General features: G+C 38.5%; 2 protein-coding genes across 12 annotated transcripts; one reads left to right on the forward strand and one right to left on the reverse strand.

Annotated features, from left to right (window-relative positions):
* Positions 1–1,055: 1,055 nt before the first annotated feature.
* On the reverse strand, positions 1,056–4,618 carry LOC112280491 (ADP-ribosylation factor-like protein 3). 6 transcript variants are annotated; one of them, XM_024516033.3, is made up of 10 exons: positions 4,182–4,614; positions 3,744–3,869; positions 3,317–3,361; positions 2,887–2,985; positions 2,605–2,665; positions 2,345–2,400; positions 2,008–2,053; positions 1,769–1,872; positions 1,608–1,671; positions 1,056–1,488 (listed from the first exon to the last, which is right to left on the reverse strand). In XM_024516033.3, the coding sequence occupies exons 2-10, from the start codon at positions 3,744–3,746 to the stop codon at positions 1,403–1,405; spliced, it is 564 nt and encodes a 187-aa protein (XP_024371801.1). In that variant the 5' UTR covers positions 3,747–3,869; positions 4,182–4,614; the 3' UTR covers positions 1,056–1,402. The 6 variants fall into 6 exon arrangements, 5 of the variants coding, with proteins under 5 accessions (XP_024371801.1, XP_024371802.1, XP_073389130.1 ...); XM_024516034.3 differs by having other exon boundaries at positions 4,168–4,614; XM_073533029.2 differs by having other exon boundaries at positions 4,531–4,608.
* Positions 4,619–4,718: 100 nt separating this feature from the next.
* Positions 4,719–11,286, forward strand: LOC112280490 (uncharacterized). Of its 6 annotated transcripts, XR_012217240.1 has the most exons (14): positions 4,721–5,607; positions 5,895–6,020; positions 6,322–6,424; positions 6,688–6,789; positions 7,000–7,133; positions 7,367–7,500; positions 7,622–7,803; positions 8,281–8,322; positions 8,745–8,800; positions 9,045–9,266; positions 9,446–9,557; positions 9,917–10,491; positions 10,607–10,793; positions 10,899–11,286. XR_012217240.1 is itself a non-coding variant. In XM_024516031.2 (12 exons), exons 1-12 carry the CDS (start codon positions 5,276–5,278, stop codon positions 10,028–10,030), a joined length of 1,659 nt encoding a protein of 552 aa, XP_024371799.1. In that variant the 5' UTR covers positions 4,721–5,275; the 3' UTR covers positions 10,031–11,286. The 6 variants fall into 6 exon arrangements, 1 of the variants encoding a protein (XP_024371799.1); XR_012217243.1 differs by having other exon boundaries at positions 4,719–5,607; positions 9,469–9,557; positions 10,607–11,286; XR_012217239.1 differs by having other exon boundaries at positions 10,607–11,286.
* The last annotated feature ends 8,872 nt before the right edge of the window (positions 11,287–20,158 follow it).

The following is a 20,158-nucleotide window of genomic DNA, read 5'->3' on the forward strand; positions in this document are numbered from 1 at the left end:
AATTACATCTAAGAATTTTGAAGGATGTTTTTTTTATTTTATATTTATATTTATATTTATTTTATTTTAAATTCCTTTCAAGGTTGTTGGGTGGTTCATTATTCTCTCTGTTCCAACGTTTTTAGATTATTAAAATATCAATAATTTATTTTAAATTTTTTCTATGAAATTAAAAAAGAATGTATTAATTTAGTTGTGTAAAATTAGTTTTACCTGCAGCCAAAGAAGACAATAAATTTTAATATAAAAAAATTACAAACGATGTGGTAAAAACTGGATTTTTAAATTTGGAAAAATATTATAAATTTATTATTAAATAAATTGACACAATAAATCATTGCCAACAAATCTTAAAAATTAGGTACATTATACTATACCACTAATGTCAAACTTACAAGAGTATTGAACATACAACATTTCAAACATTGCAAAAATAAAGATTAAACCCCTTAATAAGAATTTTTTAACATGATTACATTCATGAACAAAAATTTTCATAACCAAATTACAAGGGTAAATCTATTCAGTTAAGAAGTAAAAATGTATATTTTTTTTGATAGACTTCTTTGTAGCCTAAGGATGCATACTGACAGAAATTATAGGTATTTTTATGAATAGAACATGTTTAGAGTAAACTATAATGGTATATTTTGACTCGCATCATAAAGTTCAGGAATTAACGGAATACTATAAGTGTGTTATGTATACAATCAGATAAATTCTGTAATACAATAAGAAATTTATGTGTCAATCAATTTCAGTAATGATGTTTTATTAGTTTTGCTGAATTGCATTATAATGTTCAACTTTAATTCTACCTTAATACAAAAGCAGTGCACAACGTGAATAAAATAACGTCGTGTGTTCTTTCATTTTCAATAAATAACGTCGTGTGTTCTTTCATTTTCAATAAATAACATTCCAATTTTCTACAGTAAAAACCTATTAAAGAGAAAAAATGATATTGTTGACATTACAATCTCTAATAAAACCATTTCAATGCTCATTCAATCAATGCGTTTGCTGATGGTTATTTGCAAAATCTCTCTTTGATATGTATACACAAAACGAAAAGTAATAAATAATTAAAATACCAACAATCAAACTCTCTGTAACAAACTCGAACTCATCGCTCCAAGTTCTTGTTTGGTTAATAGTGGCTTTTGTTCATGCTAATAATATTTTCTTCATACTAATAGTCTTTTGCTTTCAAAGTGTGCATGAAGGTTTTTACGCAAGTTTTAGGTGGCATACCGTACCTTGTCTGTGATTCATTCATAGCTTGGAGTCATTAACTAGCTATTCTAGAACCTGAAATCTGAAGCGCATGTGAAATTTAGGTGTTTAAAATGAACATCTGCTGCCTCTGTTGATACGGTTCTCCCAGAATGGTTTGCAAGTTTCACCGAGCATGTCTGTTTTCTCCCTTGTTTTTAACTCTCTGAAGTATCCAATCCATACCTTCTTGCAACCCATCTCCAGTTTTGGCTGCAACATTATGGTAAGATACAGTCAGTGAACACAAATCCATCTCGTGATGATCGATAATAGTACTGAGAATACAATCATCTACTCTTCATTCACATGGAAATGAAATATGGGTGTACCTGAACATCCTTGGATCTGCCAAGTTCGGTCTCGTATTGCCACGAGATTCAAGCCAGCTGCTACCTGCTCACTGAGGATGTGAATTGAGAAATGCTACTAGCCACAGTGTAGTCCATATCAGCTGCTATAGACTGAAGATATATCTGCGCTCTAAGTTTACCTCATCAGCTGGAAGTGCATGTCGAAGATCCTGCTTGTTGGCCAGAACGAGTAGTGGGACGCCAATTATCTTCTCTTCCTCGAGGAGCAGGCTCAACTCATCCCCTGCACTCAACCCATTCCCCAGCTATCTCTTTTTTTAGAGTAATTGAAACTCAGACAGTATGGTACTTAGAAAAAGATTGAGTTTATTTGTAACGCTTGAAGCTACCAGGCTGGGTGATTAGTGTGAACATGTACCACTCTCCTTAAGACGGTGCCTATCAGCACAGTCGAAAACATATACCTGCACCACCGTAAATCCTAATTAAGAAATTAGAAGCTTTCCCTCCAGACAGTGAGGACACCGTGAGGGCATTACGCAGGGGGCTTCCATTTTCCTCTGTTTTCACTTTACTCGTAACCATGAAATAGAAAAACTTGAACACGCAAGTACTCATAGTGCCACTCTTAGGGAATTTTAGTTTGAACAATATAGAGATCTCACTTTGAATCAGTTTCACTAACTGAACTGAAGATGGCGTCCCTCTTTGGGAGCATCATATCAAGGAGAAACGGGACACGAAAGGTTGGTTACCAAGGCATCTGTTGTTTCGAAGTAATTCCGCCAGTATGGTCTGATTGCCCTTTGACCTGCCAAAACAAAACTATCACGGTGCGTGCAATACTGTTCTGTGAAGAAGATGATGAGATGCTTCTAATCAATTACGATTGAGGTTGGGTTGATGCACCAAAAACATGGATACTTTCCACACAGATTCCGAAACCGGGAACTATTACTGCAGTCTGCTGACGTTGTTCAAAACTCAAACAATAGCATATGACGAAGGCACATACCGCCTATATCCCACACATTTAACCTGAAACCTTCATAGATTAGTGACTGAATGTGGAAGCCCTGTCAACATATGGAAAAGACGAAGCGACATGATCCTGTGCAGAGTCAGTTCAATGTGCCTTTCATTAAAAACTTCTTAGGCTGCAATAGCGTGCAAAAAGAAATCCTACAATTCTGAAGAGGAGAATTCATCTACAGAATCATATCAATCATATGTATCCACTCATTCAAGCAGAAAGCCGGAATTCGAGCCATGTACACAGATTTTAAGGCAAATAAACCTGCGTAGGCGTCACTGTCTGGATGTCTCCATCTGCCAACAGTTTTAAAATGGTGGTCTTTCCTGCATTGTCCAAGCCCAAAAACAAGATCCTCGCTTCCTGTGGGTCAGAACACATGTAAGTCAATCAGTCAACAATCATCAACTATTCAGCAGAGACAAACACATAACTTTCCACAATCGAGCCTTTCTCGAATGGGTATTTGAGGGTCAAGTTCCACCAGGTTACAATCAGAGCTACATTAAAAGACCTAGCTATGTCTCAAATCACTACGAGCATGGATATGTTCTGAATGACAGATACAAGTCTTTGGATTCTTGGAAAGTTGTGGATTGGAAACATTGTGACAGAAAAGGAGACTTTCCAATGACACTGATAACCTATACCAGCTTGAGGAATGTGATGAAAAATGATTGCAAGGTTTACTAACATCGGCCTGCGATCTGTAAAGCCTCCGCAGCGAAGACAACAATCCCTGCACATTCAATTAAAGTACCATCCCAGACAAATAGACAAATCATGAAATTTTATCAAGACTACCTCCAAATATACTAGCCTCATAAAAAGACAATCATATTGTGCTTTGGGAAGGAAAAGTTGGCGATGAAATTATCATGTACCAAACCTTAAGAGATAGGAGTGAGCAAAGTAACTCTAAATTTTGGAAGAAGATTCAAACAACGTTTCTGCCTGAGGTTTTCTTGTGGCTCTTATCACGAGAAAACCAAACCAGGAAACTTGTGTAGGCATGATCACTCATACTTTGCTTAACTTTTTGTGAGTAATCGACCTCAGGCAAATCACTGAGAGCAAACAAGATGGCAAAATGACCATAGTAGGGGGTATTGGGAGAATACCATGGCCGCAGATAAAAGCACCCCTTCAGCGGCCCTCGAATCGTGACCAAGAGCAGTGCAGGAGCTAGGGCAAAGCACGGTCAGTCGAAACTATTGGGGTTAGTTGCTCGCCATGAGATCTGTTTGCTGCAGCAATCAAAGCACCAGAATCAAATAATCCACGTGATCCTCTTCAAAAACCAATTTCCAAACCCTGATTAACTATAATTGTTTTGAGCCAATCCTAGCATCACCAAGAACCGATCACTTCATGCCATCATCAAGAGTCTTTCTTTCTAATCTAATGAGCATCCCCACACCCCAACAATCCTAGCTTGAAAGCAAAACTTGAATTCAAATACAATCACCAAAACAAGCACAAAATCTTGTGCATTCCCCTCAAATGTTTTGCAGTGGACTGAAGAAACTGTAAAGATAATGTTACTTAAAGCTTCATACAGAGCTCTTCGATACTCCTTCACGTGGGCGTCACTATTGCTCTTCGTGTGAGTTGAGCTTGACAATTGGGTCCAATTCAATCCCCAAATTACTCTTACCAGATGTCAGGTCTGGCTTAGGAGTTTCACATTGAACAACATTCAACAACAATGGTAAGGGGGCTTTTAACCCAAATGTGAATGTCAGGTCCAGGAACTCCTTCACATGTATTTATGGCAACGGCATTATATTCCGCGGAAGAAGCACCCACAGGAAATGCAGTTGGACTACAGTTATGTCTCCATTGACGTAGTAGAATCACAACGGAGGAGAACAAGCAAATAAAGAATCTGATTCAAGTGAAACAAACCACACAATGTCATGAAAAATGACAAGCTCCAAGGCAATCTGAGCACTCGCTGAGCTCTCAAGCTTTGAATCATTCTCACCAACTGTTATGTGACCCAATCTGTCTTTTGAATGTCATCCAAAAATTGTGAACAGCATTCATCTCCGCCGACAGAGTCAACCGCCCATTGGGTTCGACGTCGAAGGAAGCCACGAGCAATACAGACCACCACGACCGCGATCACCATCGTCTCACTCGATCTGATCCCGCATCTCCAAATAAGCTTGATTCCGATCGTGGGTCCGAATCCCATGAAGTTGGATTCAACATCGATGCATGCTAGTCTGAACCTCACGTCAACACGAGCTCCAAAGGCTGCCCAGATGCATGGCAATGTGGACGTGACTGAAGGCTTCAGTGTCCATGCGTGATTTCCGATGTCAGGAATTCGCCGTTTCCTGCGGTTGATATTGAAATGTGCAGCGCCTGCGTTATGACATCAACAGCCGTCACAATTGTCAATGAGGAGTTAGCATCAGCGGTCTCAGTTATGGGGTACAATTGACGTAGTTATTTGCTCTGGACGTAGCTGTGGCATCTCGTCTTCGTTTCCTGGACCTGTTCGGAAGTTTAGCCGGTGGGTCCTTACTTTCGGCAGGATCTTTGGTGTCTATAGCTATGGAGACGCAGCACTTGACCTCCAAGCCAATGCTCCTCAACCAAGAGGGGTTTCTTTGATTGTTCTGGAAGGACAGGCGTGCATGTCATGAGGCAAAGGAGCCGCCTACATCGATCATTTGGTCACCTGTGTGCCGTTGCCATACCGTCCATGGGTCGTGTCTTCAACATGCGTTTACGAGAGTATGGAGGGATTGTGGAAAGCCTGGAGAGAATTCCGAGGGGAACGTATCCGTTGGATGCGTATCATCAGCTGGTAAAGGCCGGCACCATCAAATTAGACGCAGGTCAAGTGGCTGCGTTGCAGCCTCTGGAGCGGTTGCACAGGGAGCTCGAAACGTATGAGCAGTCAACTCCAGGGGTGGGCAACAAGTTCTTCTCAGCTGTGGGGTTGACCCGTCCGAAGGTGGCTCCTCAAGGGTATGATGTGAAGGCTGTTGGGTCCTGTAATTTTTTCTGCATTAGGTGCTGTACCAGTAATGTTTTCTGAATTTATCTTATTGCAGCTAATGACAAAAGCTCTATATCAAACCCTACCTTTTTTTTGTTCGGCTGGAATACGGTTAACCCCAAGGCGGACTTCCTTTTTGACTGATAATGGTCTTCATGATATTTTGATCTTCGGCATTCATCTGTCCGAGTTTTTGCTTTGTGGATTTTACCATTCTTTTCCATTTTGTTAATGATACACTCAATATGCGTTGCAGGGTTTATATCCATGGAGGGGTGGGTACAGGAAAATCGTTAGTGGCGGATATTTTCTTCCACTGTAGTCCTATCCAAAACAAACGAAGGGTTCATTTCCATCAGTTCATGCTTGATATTCACAAGAGGTACGAATGTTCAATGATTCACCGCTTTAAATTTATCGGATTTTTGTTTCGAAAGTCACATTCTTGCACGTTTGGGTGTCTAAGGTGAAGATATGCAGAGTCTGCATTAGTCCATGTTCCTATCGATTAATAAGCAATTCCGCCAATGAATACCTTGCGATTGTGTTTGCCCTGTCCGAGTTTGACCAGTTACATTCCCACACCCTAGATTGTGTTTGAAAACACTTGCGGACATCACCATGATCTTTTCTAAGCTTGGCCGTTGACTTTGTGAGAGTTTCGATTCCTGTTCTTCTACCAGCCTGCACAATATGAGAACTTCGCAAAGGGATGTTGACGTAGTGGAAGTGCTTGCCTCTGATGTCTTGAAGTCAGGCTGGTTGCTCTGCTTCGATGAATTTCAGGTTGCAAACTACTTGAATACCTACACAAATTTTAATCATTCTTAGATTCAGATTTTCATTTTTAATTTTTTATAAATCAGACATTATAATCTTGAATCTTCATGGAATTAATCTTTATCTTCTTGAATTAAGATGGCGTCTTCGTAGAGTCAACGTGCCATCATTATGACTTTACGAAGATACTCGACGCTGCAAATCTGCTGTTAATCATTGACTTTAGGGGTTCTATTTTTGACGGTTTGGTTACTTATACTTTGTTATAGGTCACTGACATTGCTGATGCCATGCTTCTGAAACGACTGTTGGAGAACCTTTTCAAAGGTGGAGGAATCATGGTGGCGTCTTCAAATCGTGCTCCTGCTGAGGTTTGCTCCCTTGATTACTCTTGCTTACTTTCCACTCTCCTCGAGCAATTCTCGGCTTCAAAATTGTCATCGTTTGATGTTAAATCTCGGGTGTAAACCAACGTGCATTGAAATCATCTATTCTTCAAATTCAACTATTGAAGGATGAACTATCGTCTAAAAAATGCATGAGAACAAACTCTCTCTTAGTCTTTCCTGAATTGGTTACAGTTGTACAAAAACGGTATTCAAAGGGAACTATTTCTACCATGCATTGAGCTGATAAAGAGTCGGTGTCAAGTGTACGCCTTCCGCCCCCAAGCTTCTGACTATCGTCTAATCGGTACTCGCCCTGAAGGTTCCAGGTGACTTTCATTACTAATGTATCTCTCCACTCTTTCTTTCTCATGAACTAGTTATTTGACCATCTCTCTGATTCATTACTTCAGGAATCCATTTGAAGTACAGATTGCCACTAAAACTTCCAGTCTCTCTTGTAAGAGTTTGCCATCCCATTCTGCATTTTTATTCTAGCTGATTCAGGTGATTGTTATTCTTCGGTACTTGACTGGACACTAGGTTTGAGTGGGTCATCCAGGGCTCTAGATAAAGTTTGGCATCAGCCACTTGACGACAATACGGCTAAGAAAATGGAGCTTGGGTTTCAGCAACTCGCTGGAGACCGCGCCATTGGTCGCACGATTTTGAAGGAAGGAAGTCGCACCATCGAAGGTGCTTCTTTCAAATACCCAGTTTATTGCGGTCTTCAGCAAATGGTTCAGGACAAGCTAAACGGTGGTGTGGGTTGCTTTCATTGCTAACTCTGAATATTCCGCTGGGTGGGTATAATCAGAATGGTGCATTCTTTTGAGTCTTTTGGCAGTTCCGAAAGCAGCTGGAGGTGTAGCTGCATTTACTTTCAAGGAGCTTTGCGGAGCGGCCAAGGGAGCAGCTGACTACCTTGCAATTGCATCCTCTTTCCATACTGTTTTCATATCAGGCATTCCACGTCTAACAAGGGTCCACTCTGAACTCGTACGCCCCGATCGCTGCATATTCTTTTTAGAGCCAGTCTCTTGTCCCGCCAATTCCTAAATACTTAGAAGACTGGGACACTACCGTGTCTCTTTCTGGTTAGTCAGATCCTTAGACAATCAGCATTACATTAGGGTGCACAGGCAGGACTGTATGTCGTTAACTTGCTTTTTCAAAGAGCGTCGAAGTGTGTCATGCGGTTGAGGACGTTCTCATAGTTTCATTACCATTCGGGATGCTGCTGGAAGACCTAGGAAAGACGGTTTCAATGAGAATCCGTGAAACTTAGTGTCACTTCTACATCCATGTAAATCCATAGTTTTTGTGGAAATTACACAGTATCGTGTTTTGAATCCCTTTTTCACATATGTTTTGTGAGGCATGCTCATCTCATCTCATTGAAACAGCCTTAAGGCCCTTTGCTGATATCTAGACCCAACAACTCCGTAGGTTACAACTTGGGATAATTTGTTGCAGGTAAGGAGGTTCATTACCCTGGTGGATATCTTCTATGAGCAGGTATTATCAATGAGCCTCTTATGGATTAGCCAAGTAATTGTCTTATCATGTTGTGATCCGATAAATGCATGAACATCTTTGTCTTTTTCGGGTTTTGGAATGAACTTTTGACAAATACCTGTTTGCTTAAACCTTGATGGAGAACTGCTGTCGCGAGGTGGATAGAGAGAAACTGTTTTGTTTTGTTTTTTTCAATCCGAAATTTGTATTTCCTTTCAAACGCTTTTTCCTGATGGAGTTTGTTTAAACCCAGTGATTTTATTTGCATATTTTCTTTAGATAATCGAAAATTTTCATCTTCTTGAAGTTATAATCATGCACGGATGAATATTTTTTGGTTGCAAGCAATCATAGTCAACAGATTTCCTCTGTATTTTCACTTAGAAGTGAGGAAATCTAACTGGCCGTTTTCGTTGGTGCAGAAAGTTAAGGTGATCATAAGTGCAGAAACAGATCCTGGCATTCTATATCAACCAAGGTACAGCTCTAACCCTAATGTTATGCGACATTGCTTGTATGTTGCCTTTAAATGAAATACAGGCCAAAATTGGCCGCTGCCTCCATTTATTTTCTCTCCCATATCCTCTTCAATCCATATCACTGCCTAGATTTAAACCATTGTCGATTGGGTGACTAGGTGGACTTTGTTATACCATTCATGTTTGAATTGAAAATAGCAACTATCAACGAACGTAGAACTTGAAGAGGGTATGTTTTGGCAGGGCAGAGGACTCTGCAACATTAAAAGGGAAAGTGGAAGTTGCCATCCCTTCAACGGGTTCAAAATACGTGGAGAGTGATGAGGAGTTTGCATTTGCACGAACTGTGTCGAGGTTGAACCACATGCAAACTAGTGACTATCTGTCAAGTGCATGGGCTGATCCAGGCAAGGCTTTTATCTGTCACCTCGAGAGTGCGACGCTCCTGGAAGGCGATTTAAGAAGGTGTGTTTATAAACACATACTTAAAATAATTGTAGCCAGTTAGCCAAACATAGCTGTGACTGAATTTCATGCAAACTAGGAAATTTCAGGTAATTGTGATTAAGTTGGAGGTGAGCGACATTGAGAGAATAATGTGGCCACAGCTTGTAATTTGTCTCTGCTGCTGGTGAATTTTGAAGGGTGTGGGACCGGTATAATGCAGACTCAGACTCCAAACTGAGTAAGGATGAACTTCTTTCCATGATGGAGGACCTCACCGAAATCAAATCAGGCCATAGACACGTGTCATCGGTATATATATATATGACTTTCTCTACGTCGAGTTTGCTTTTCACTTTTCTTTGAACTAGAAAGATGCTGATTGAATAGTAGGCTGGATCTTGAAACTGATAGAATTTGCTTGATCAGTACTGAGTACCTTCAGACGATTGTAAGATTTTTAATTACCATGATATTGTGCTGTCAAATTTTCTTTTCTTTTATTTCTTTTTTGCTTCTTAAAATTTAGAGGATAGCTGGCTCAATTCACCTTGTAGATCGTCTCGATGCAAGCACAGAGACGCTTGCTCCTGAGCATTAATGATTGTTTAACTGTTGAGCATCTAATTAAAAACACGCATGGTTTTTCGTAATCGTGTGATTTGTCGTAGGAACTGGTGGAGGATATGTACAAGAAATTAGATGCCAACGGTGATGGAATTGTAGTATGGACGGAATTTCGAGATTATTTTTTGCGCTATGGACTTCAAGTGCAAGCAGTTTAGACGCAAGTTCTGCGTTCAAATGTAGAATGCTAATCATCCTGTGAGAGAACTTGAACGCCTTTCAAGAATGAAAATGTTCGGTTACCTACCTGTGGACGCTTGACACTTCAGTATTTCAATACCTCGGTAACGTAGGATACATTTTCTAGTCTAAGTTCTAGTATGTATGATATTTGTCCGAGTATCACCTAACAGTGGGTAGAAGCTGAAAGTCTTTGTTACAATGTAAGTACTGCCATTATCATGGAACTAGAGACACTGCCACCCGAAGTCCTTGTCTTGTGAAGCTATTGCAATGTTCAATTTGTGGCATTCACTGATACGCAGATCCTTCTAATAAATGGCATTTTGTTTCAAACTTTTGCTCGAGTCTCCCTTGTGTCACAGGTTATCCCAGGGAACAGAAAATATCTTAAGCGATTTACTTGCCACTGTTGGCACTGGATTAATCCTTTTATTCTGTAAGTTTGAGTTATTTCAGATCCTTGTGGAGCTAGGATTTGCGTGAACTCGTCAGTTCCTTGAGTCAGTCCATTTAACATAACGTATAATCTTCTAAACCGATTGGGTGATCAGTATTTGCAAGGCCTGCAGGAGAAACCACATACATCGCCATACCCAAGGCACTGGAGGAGTTAGCCTTGGAGCAAGTTTTCCTCTGAAATATACATCCAGCAAACGGCACCATTCTATTTTCCTTCCTCGTTCATCTTCTTCCAGAAGCAACACATCCTGACACTCACATAGTTTCTCAAAGGTTCAGGTGGATACACTTTAAACTTTAACATAGTATCTTGAGAAAAACTAGGACTGTGTCCAGGATCCGACCATTTACTTTGAGGGGTCGATGGTAACCAATGTGGTGCAGGCGGGTACATCGTTCCATATTTTTACGAAGCATGTGATGAATTGCAACTCCGTGCATCCCGAGAAAATGTATCTAAAAACAAAATCATCAACCATCCAACACCACGTGAATAACCCACAATATAAACTACCGTCCACCACCCATTAACAGCGCTTTGCAGCCCCAAATCAACTTCCGTTAATAAATGGCATATTCCATGTAGAGATAAATAATAACGTGAAGGCAAGCACCGCATGTAATTGTTCAATAACGATATCTGGCGGTGGGTTGAGGTGACCCAGAGATGGGAGCTCAGTGTTCTAGGGTGGAGAAAGAGGTCTTATTCCATAGCCGTGGATGGAAGCATTTTATTATATACATTTTTTACACTAAAAGGTGAACCTTGAGCAAGTTTGTGTTGGGTGTGGTTGGAATTTTACAATCAAAATCCAAATTGAATTATTGTTGGGAATAAATTTAAAATCATTGGATCCAATCTACTAACATTTAATAGTTTATGATCATTATGGACTATTAGTTGGAAATATTTGGCAATGTGGATAAAAGTATTTAACAATGTGATTAGAAGTATCTATAAAGGACATGAATCTCAAAGAAAGAAATCTTCAGTACATTCTTATGTTACTTGAAAAAATTAAAAAAACCTAAAGATGGTAATATATTGAACTAAAATGGCTATTATCAAAGACAAGAAGGCTAGAAAGTCTTGAAACAAGACTAAGGATTAAAAAGGCATTGACAAGAGTAAAGAAGGTTTCACTCTTGCCTCTATATATATACTCTCTAACTAGGATCTACGTGGTGATATTCTATAGGACCTCCAATATGTGTTGAATTTGCTAAATACATGACTTAACTTATAAGACAAGTTGTTTATATATGCACCACATAATTAACTTGTTCGATAAGCTATTAACACGTGTGATATGTGATTAACTTATTGACTAAGTTTTTAATCTATCAATCAACTACAAACACATATAAAGTCAAAATCATATCTATGAAACTTTTAGAAAGCTATTCTAAAAGATATTATGAAATTAATTTATATTTATCTATTTCTACTTAATTATATAAATAACTACTAAAATAAATATGTATGTCCATGATATTATCTTTTCTTCTGGGAACAAGTTTCATAAGGAGTGATGTCATATTGTAATACGATTATATAGTGAAAATATACTCAAAAATAAAATTTAAATTAATATCTAATTATCTTGGTTCAATAATAATTTAAGATATTTAAATATGGATTTTATAAAAGCCTCTTAGTTTATTTTTTTTGTCTTAATAGTTACTAGGTTAAAGGTTGGTTAGTAATTTTACCTTCTATGCTATAGAGACTCTTTTATTCTTTTAAGTTGAAGGTAGGATTGGGCTAAAAAATTCCTAAGATAAGTTAGATTGATATCCAAAAGTTGGTCGTTTGTGAAACAAGGTCAAAATCAAACCTCCAGCCAAAATAATGACCACCTAGGACAAAATAGGAGGGCATTCAAAGATCAATAATTAGGATTGGAGAGCTACTTTGGAGCTTATTCTAGAAACATAAGGTTTTTTTTTTGTAGAATTTGGTTTGAATTTGCAATTGTTGTTCAAAGTCAAGGTTTATATTAGTGACTTGGAATTTATGTAATACAATTAAGGCTAACACTCTTGGATAGTTCATAAAATTGGTATCACATCTACAGTTCAAAATTTAATAGTGCTTGGTTAATTAGATGTGCTAAGTTTATGTAAAATTTTGTGATAATCTAAAAATGTAGTTGGGAGATATTTGGGTTTTGATACAAGAAGGTATTGGAAGTTGGTAGTTTAAAATTGGATAGCGTTTCTATAATATATGAAGATTTATAAATTGGATCAAAGGAAAATTTGACATGGTATTAGAAGACTTGAAGAATAAGCTACTCACAAATTTTGAATTGAAGTTAATAATTGGAAAAGGAGAAATCACTCATGGAACATTTGTATCAACTTTCAAGTTGGCTGCTAAGTAATACCAATGTAGTTTTCAAGCGTTTTCTCACAATTTGTAGGTTGAATTGGTATGAATATTTTTGAACATATAAAAGACTTATAGTGGCATTTAAATAAAAGACTTATAGTGGCACTTATCTTCTTTTTGAGATATTTATTAAAGAAAGAGAATTTTAAAGTCACCAATACATAGTATCAACAAGGTTGTTCATAAAAAGAATATGGAATAAGATGTCTCTTACTTCCAACACCCATTACTTATAGGTAGTAGATATTGCCTTAATAGACAACATCCATCTTTTAATGAATATATCTATTCAACATTCTATTGAGACTATCCATAGCTATCTTATCTTCTATAAAAATATGCTTTTTAAATATTCTCAATATCCATTAGATCTTTTGTCTATTCATCTACCTTATTTCTTGGCCATTTTATATACCAAGGGTCAATTCTTTGACTACTAAAAACTTACCTAAAATAATATCTTATACAATATAACTTATTCTATTTTTACTTTTATTTACTTACTTTTATATTTCTACTTTGTTATTAGTAAAAGACTTTCAATATTAATGCCTTAATCAACATATGATGTCTATTCTTTACTAATGCTTTCATCAACAAATTAACAAGCATGTCTTCCCTTGCATAATACTTCATATCAATCACTCCTATTTCAATCTATTCTCTTATGAAATAATGTTGAATATCTATGTACTTGATCCTTGAATAATACTTTAAATTCTTTATAAATGCTAGACATCTTTGATTGTCACATTCCATTGAAGTTGCTTCTATTTATAATTTGTAATACCATGACTTGTAATTGTTGATTATCTCTTATAATTCTATAAAATACCTTCTATTCCAATAAAAAAAAATATATTCTATTTTTGACCTTTTGATGATTCTTTTGATGGTTGCTCAATAGATTGATCTAGCGTTATTTCTTTCAAATCCTTCATTCAAGAAGAATGTGTTAATACATTGATATCAGGCCCATGGTAATTGCTTGAGTCCATATAAAGATTTTTTAAACTTATAAACAAGGTGTTATTTGCCTTCTTCAACAAATCCTTGAGGTTGATTCGTATAAATGACTTCTTTTAATCTTTTATTTAAGATAGCCATCTTCACATCCATTTGATGCATCTCCAATTCCATTGCTATTCTAATTACCACAATAATTCTAATGGTATTAAATTTGGCCATAAGAGCAAATATTTCATTGAAATCAACACGAGCAACTTCTGAGTAGTATTTGGTAATTACTCTATTCTTATATCTTAGAATATTATCTATTGTATCCTTTTTGGTTCTAAACACATACTTACAACAAATTAAAAATCAATTTGATAGAATTTGAATTATTGTTAGGGACATAGTCCTTAGAACCTTCTAGAGACAAGTTTCTAGAACCTTCTAGAAGCAAGTCTTTGGAACCTTCTAGAAGCTTCTTAGTTAATAGAAGATGTTAGGGACATAGTCCTTAGAACCTTCTAGAGATAAGTTTCTAGAACCTTCTAGAAGCAAGTCTCTTGAACCTTCTAGAAGCTTCCTAGTTGATAGAAATTGCTTGAGAAGCTTCCTAAATAGGAGTATATATTGGAATCGAGGCTGAAGAGTTCTTCAGTCTTGACAACACATCTCTTGGAGCTCTAGCTCACCTCTCTGGTGTTGTTCTTGTATTCATCTGATTAATCTAATTCTTGCCAATTCTTATTGAACTTCTTCTTAGATCTTGAGTCTGTATTTCTGTGTCCATGACAGTTTGTCGAGACCTCACTCACCTCAGATATCAGAGCTAGTTTCTTCTTTGTTAGAGTGTGGATTATCCCTCTTCTTGGAAGTGTACTAGCACTTTAAAGGTTGCGGATTATCCTCCTCTAAACTGATACTTCTTTTGTTATAATATTGGAGTCTTATTCTTCTTCGAGAGAAAGGATCACCTCTTTTTTTGAAGCTCTTAAGGCATTTTAGAGGTTGCGGAGTACCTTCCTCTAAACCAATATTGTCTTCTTGTAGAGTCATTTCTGTCCTTCTCTTAGAATGGCCGGAGGCCAAGACATTAGTATGACGGAAAGTTTGGAGTCCAAGTTGGATGCTATCATGAATGCCTTCGCTACGTTATCGCAAAGAACTGCAGAGATTGAAGGAGTCGTGGCAAGGCTTCATAATGATGGAGCATTTGGGATGGCACAATCTAGGTTGCACCAGCCTCAAACTTCTGCACTTGGAGAAGCAACTTTGCCTCAGGTTTGACAAGCACCGCTGGTTCTACAACATAAAGAGCCCTGAGTTAGCCTTCCAGACAAGTTCGATGGTACGCATTCTAAGTTTTGAGGATTCGTCAATCAAATCAGGTTGATAACAATTTTACAGCTCTATCATGGTTTGCACCTTTGTTTGAGAAATGATCGTCCATACTAAACAACTTTGAAACCATTTTGGAGGCATTTGCGGAAGCATTTGGTGAACATGACAAGGTTTGATGGGCTACAACAAAGATCCGGTCACTACGACAAGGGATGCGCTCTACATCAGTCTATGCATCGGACTTCAAGCAATTAGCATGTGACATCAATTGGGACAAAGAAGCGTTGATGAGTCAATTCTATTGGGGTTTAAGGGATGATGTGAAGGATTTGCTGTTAACTCTTCCTGATCTACAAACGCTCAACGAAGCTATTAGCCAAGCTGTGAAGTGCGATAACCGCTTATTCCAACGTCGCCAAGACCAACGTTCAAGACAACATACGGTTCGCCACACCCCAACTATGTTGGCAAGTGGCGTGAATTCACATTCAGAGATAGAAGACATGCAAATTGATGCGGTACGTGTCAAATCCCTTACCCTAGAAGAAAAAAAGCGACATATAGAGGAAGGTCTATACTTGTATTGCGATGAAGAAGGCCACAAAGTTGGAAACTCCTCCAAGAAGCAAAATCAACATATTATGAGGACTAGTGGCACGTTTGTTCAGGAAAACGAGGATGCCCAACCACAATAGGAACCGTGCAGCAGGGCAGTGAAATATCGCAACAACAACCAGGTTCCTTTCTTTCCACTCAACCTGCCCTTTGCTTTACAATTCCTTTGCTTATTGGCCCTCAGAAACTGAGAATCTTAGCATTATTAGATTCAGGAGCATCTGCTTGTTTCTTAGACGAAGAATTTGCGAAGTGTCATAAGATCCCTTTAGTACAAAAATCCAAACCTGTTCATGTTGAGGTCATAGATGGACGACCTTTATTGTCTAGTAGTGTCATCCATGAATCAAAACCTATAGAAGTGATATTTAAGGGCCATAGTAGTCATATTATTTTCAATATTATTAGAACTCCATCAAATCCTGTTATTCTTGGTCTTTCCTCGTTAGAAAAGCATAACCCATCCATAGATTGGAAGTTGCGAAAGATGACCTTTGCCACAAAACCACCCAAGAGCAAGCCAAGTAGAAAACCCCGAATAGAGAAATCCTTATTTATTAGAGCAAGAGCATTTATAAGATTGTCCAAGGGAGGCACACTGTTTGTCATTTATGCGGCTCCAACTATCGGAGAGAAGATCTCGACAGCAAGTATACCGGAGCAATATAAGGATTTTAAAGATGTGTTTCAAAAGAAAAATGCCGACATGCTATTGGAACACAGACCATATGATTGTGCCATAGACTTACAAGAAGGAGCACAACCGCCTTTTGGCCCAATCTACAATCTATCGTAGATGGAGTTGGCGGAGTTGCGGAAGTACATCAACGAGAATCTAGCCAAGAACTTCATCCGTCATTCAAAATCGTCAACTGGAACACCCATCTTATTTGTGAAGAAGAAAGATGGCTTGTTGCGGATGTGCGTGGACTATCGAGGCTTCAACAAGATAACAAAGAAGAATCGTTATTCGTTACCCTTGATTTTTGGTCTCTTTGAACAACTTGGACGTGCAAGGATCTTTATGAAAATTGATCTAAGGGGAGCTTACAACCTTGTACGAATCAAGGAAGGAGATGAGTGGAAGATAGCGTTCCGTATAAGGTATGGCCATTTTGAGTATAATGTCATGCCCTTTGGTCTTTCTAATGCTCCAGCGCTCTTTCAATATATGATGAATGATATTTTTTGAGAGCACCTTGACGATTTTGTTGTCATCTATTTGGATGATATTCTGATATTTTCCAAAAATGAGGAAGAGCATGAAAAGTACGTTCGTTTGGTCTTGGAGAAACTACGCGAGCGAGGACTATATGCCAAGTTGGAGAAGTGTTTATTTCACCAAATAGAGATGGAGTTTTTGGAGTTCGTTGCGACTATGGAAGGCTTGAAGATGGACCCCAAGAAGGTGGAAGCAATTGTGTCCTGGGAGGTTCCGAAGATGGTTACAGACGTACAATGCTTTCTTGGCTTTGCCAACTTCTATTAGATCTTTATCAAGAATTAGTCTCAAGTTGCTGCTCCTCTCATTTGGTTGACATGCAAGGATAAGCTGGAATGGGGACCTCCAGCGGAGAAGGCGTTTCAAGACCTAAAAATTACATTTACTACTGCTCCAATCTTGGTACATCCAGACTTTACAAAGGCCTTTTATTTAGAAACTAATGCTTTGGATTTTGCTTTGGGAGCTGTACTTTCACAAATGGGAGAAGATAAGAAGCTCCATCCGATTGCATTCTATTCTCAAAAGTTCTCTGCTGCTGAAATCAATTATGAGATCTATGATAAGGAACTTCTTGTTATAATGGATTCTTTCCAAGAATTGCGTCACTTTCTTGAAGGAGCTGCACACCGAGTGACCGTATACACAGATCACAAGAATTTGGAGTATTTCATGTCGGCTCGGGTTCTAAATCGACGTCAAGTTCGGTGGAGTATGTTACTATTTAGATTCGATTTTGTTATCACTTATCAACCTGGAAAGTAGCAAGGACTATCTGATGCCTTATTGACGAGATCGTATCTTGTACCAAAGGCTGGAGAAACAACATTTGATCAACAATGTACGATATTGTTGAAGCCAGAGCAATTTCAACTTTGCGCTACTATTGTACCAATTGATGCTGATTTCCTGAATCAGATACGTGCTGTAACCATTGAAGATTCAGTAGCCATTGATATTAAGCAGCATGCCAATGATGACAAGGTCAAGGTAGAGGGAGATCTTTTATACTTTGAGGAGCGGTTGTATATCCCAAAAGAACCAGCAAGGCTCCGAGTTCTTCAATCTCGCCACGATTTTCTAGCTGCGGGACATTTTGGATTCAATAAGACCTTGGAGCTTATTTCTCGAGATTTTTGGTGGCCGCAAATGTGGAAGGATGTGAAAGATTTTGTCTTCTCCTACAACATTTGTTCAAGATCCAAGAATCCTCGGCATCGCCCTTATAGACTTCTACAGCCATTATCAATTCCACATTGTCCATGGTCTTCCATTTCCATGGACTTCATCACAGACTTGCCATCATCGAACTCATTTGACAGCATCTTTGTCGTAGTAGATCGGCTTACAAAGATGACACACTTTGTCCCTTACAAGAAGACACTGTCTAGTGAAGTCACAGCAAGGCTCTTTCTCGATAATGTGTATCGATATCATGGACTATCATATGATATCATATCAGATCAAGGAACTTAGTTCATATCATAGTTTTGGAGATCTCTCTTTGAGATACTAAAGGTGGATATCGAGCTTTCTTCAGCTTTTCATCCTCAAACTGATGGCCAAACGGAACGGGTGAACCAAGTCTTGGAACAATACTTATGATGCAGCATCAACTATCAGCAAGACGATTGGACCACATATTTGCCGCTAGCCAAGTTTACATATAACAACACCCTCCATGCGTCGACTCAATACACACCATTCTTTTTTTAAACTATGGATATCATCCAAAGCTTGATTTATTGAGTTCGTCAATAAATAACAATCCAACAGCTGAAGGATTTGTGAAACAACTATCAGAGCTTCAAAATACGTTGAAGCTTCAATTACATTCTGCTTAAGATTCCTACAAGGCGTCTACAGATAGATTTCGGAATCAAGCACCTACTTTCAAAATTGGAGATAAAGCATGGCTTCTTTGATGGAATATCAAGACCAAGCGACCATGTGATAAGTTGGACTATCGAAGATTGGGACCATTTATCATCTAGAAGCAAATCAATCTAGTGGCATACCGTCTGGAATTATTGGCTTTTATGAAGGTACATCCAGTCTTTCATGTTTCTCTGTTAGAGTCTTATTGAGAGTCGTCTTTTCCTGGAAGAGTGCAATGTCCGCCACCTAGTATTGACATCGAGAATCACGAAGAATATGAGGTTGAAAAGGTATTGGATTCACGGCGAAGGTGGAGCAAGTTGAAATATCTTGTTCATTGGTGCGGCTACGATATTAATGAGCGAACGTGGGAGCCAGCTGAAAATCTCGCCAATGCACTACAAAAGGTACAGGAGTTTCATCAACAACATCCTCATAAACCTAAGCCGATTCGACAATAGCTTCCTTCTGAAGCTTGCTCATCCAAGAATATAAGAAAGAGGGAGAGCACCACCAAAATTCGTAGTTGATGTAGTTATTTTCTCTAAGATAAAATAGAATTATTTCAGTAGCCATAGTTTGGTCTTCTGATATGGATAGCCAAGAGATAGATACTATGCCAGTCAGATTATCTCAACCGACTAGCTCACGAAGGCGACCCCAAGATGAAGAACCGCCTACACCACGAAGATGACTGAGGATATCGAGTAACTGATCACTGGTGATTGTATTTGAGTCCAAGTCTGCTTACGATGGTCAGCTAGAAGGTGTGTTTACAGGACAGTTTCATAATGAAGACACAGAAGTTCATGCTTGGTCAGAAGTTGAAGGAGTGGGCCACTACTGTTGGCTTCAAGGACCGATGAACTACTTGCCTCGTGAACAACAGTTGGAGTTCATAGCAGACGTTATGCGACAGATCTTCATTTTCTTGCGTTGGTACTGATTAACAACAACATTACTTCTCAGAGACCTCGAAGCTAAAGGAGGAGATGATGTTAGGGACATAGTCTTTAGAACCTTCTAGAGATAAGTTTCTAGAACCTTCTAGAAGCTTCTTAGTTAGTAGAAGATGTTAGGGACATAGTCCTTAGAACCTTCTAGAGATAAGTTTCTAGAACCTTCTAGAAGCAAGTCTCTGGAACCTTCTAGAAGCTTTCTAGTTGGTAGAAGTTGCTTGAGAAGCTTCCTAAATAGGAGTATATATTGGAATCGAGGCTGAAGAGTTCTTCAGTCTTGACA

This window comes from Physcomitrium patens, chromosome 3 (assembly GCF_059467195.1).
Source record: "Physcomitrium patens ecotype Gransden chromosome 3, ASM5946719v1, whole genome shotgun sequence".
Lineage (NCBI taxonomy): Eukaryota > Viridiplantae > Streptophyta > Bryopsida > Funariales > Funariaceae > Physcomitrium > Physcomitrium patens.

Excerpts from the sequence above, each read along its gene's own strand:
- LOC112280491 (XM_024516033.3), bottom strand. Across the intron at positions 2,666-2,886 it reads AGACAGTGACGCCTACGCAG|GGCTTCCACATTCAGTCACT; the intron begins GTTTATTTGCCT and ends ATATGTTGACAG. Across the intron at positions 1,489-1,607 it reads GCAGATCCAAGGATGTTCAG|CCAAAACTGGAGATGGGTTG; the intron begins GTACACCCATAT and ends ATAATGTTGCAG.
- LOC112280490 (XM_024516031.2), top strand. The coding sequence starts at position 5,276 with ATGAGGCAAAGGAGCCGCCTACATCGATCATTTGGTCACCTGTGTGCC. Across the intron at positions 6,021-6,321 it reads ATGCTTGATATTCACAAGAG|CCTGCACAATATGAGAACTT; the intron begins GTACGAATGTTC and ends TTCTTCTACCAG. Across the intron at positions 8,801-9,044 it reads GGCATTCTATATCAACCAAG|GGCAGAGGACTCTGCAACAT; the intron begins GTACAGCTCTAA and ends ATGTTTTGGCAG.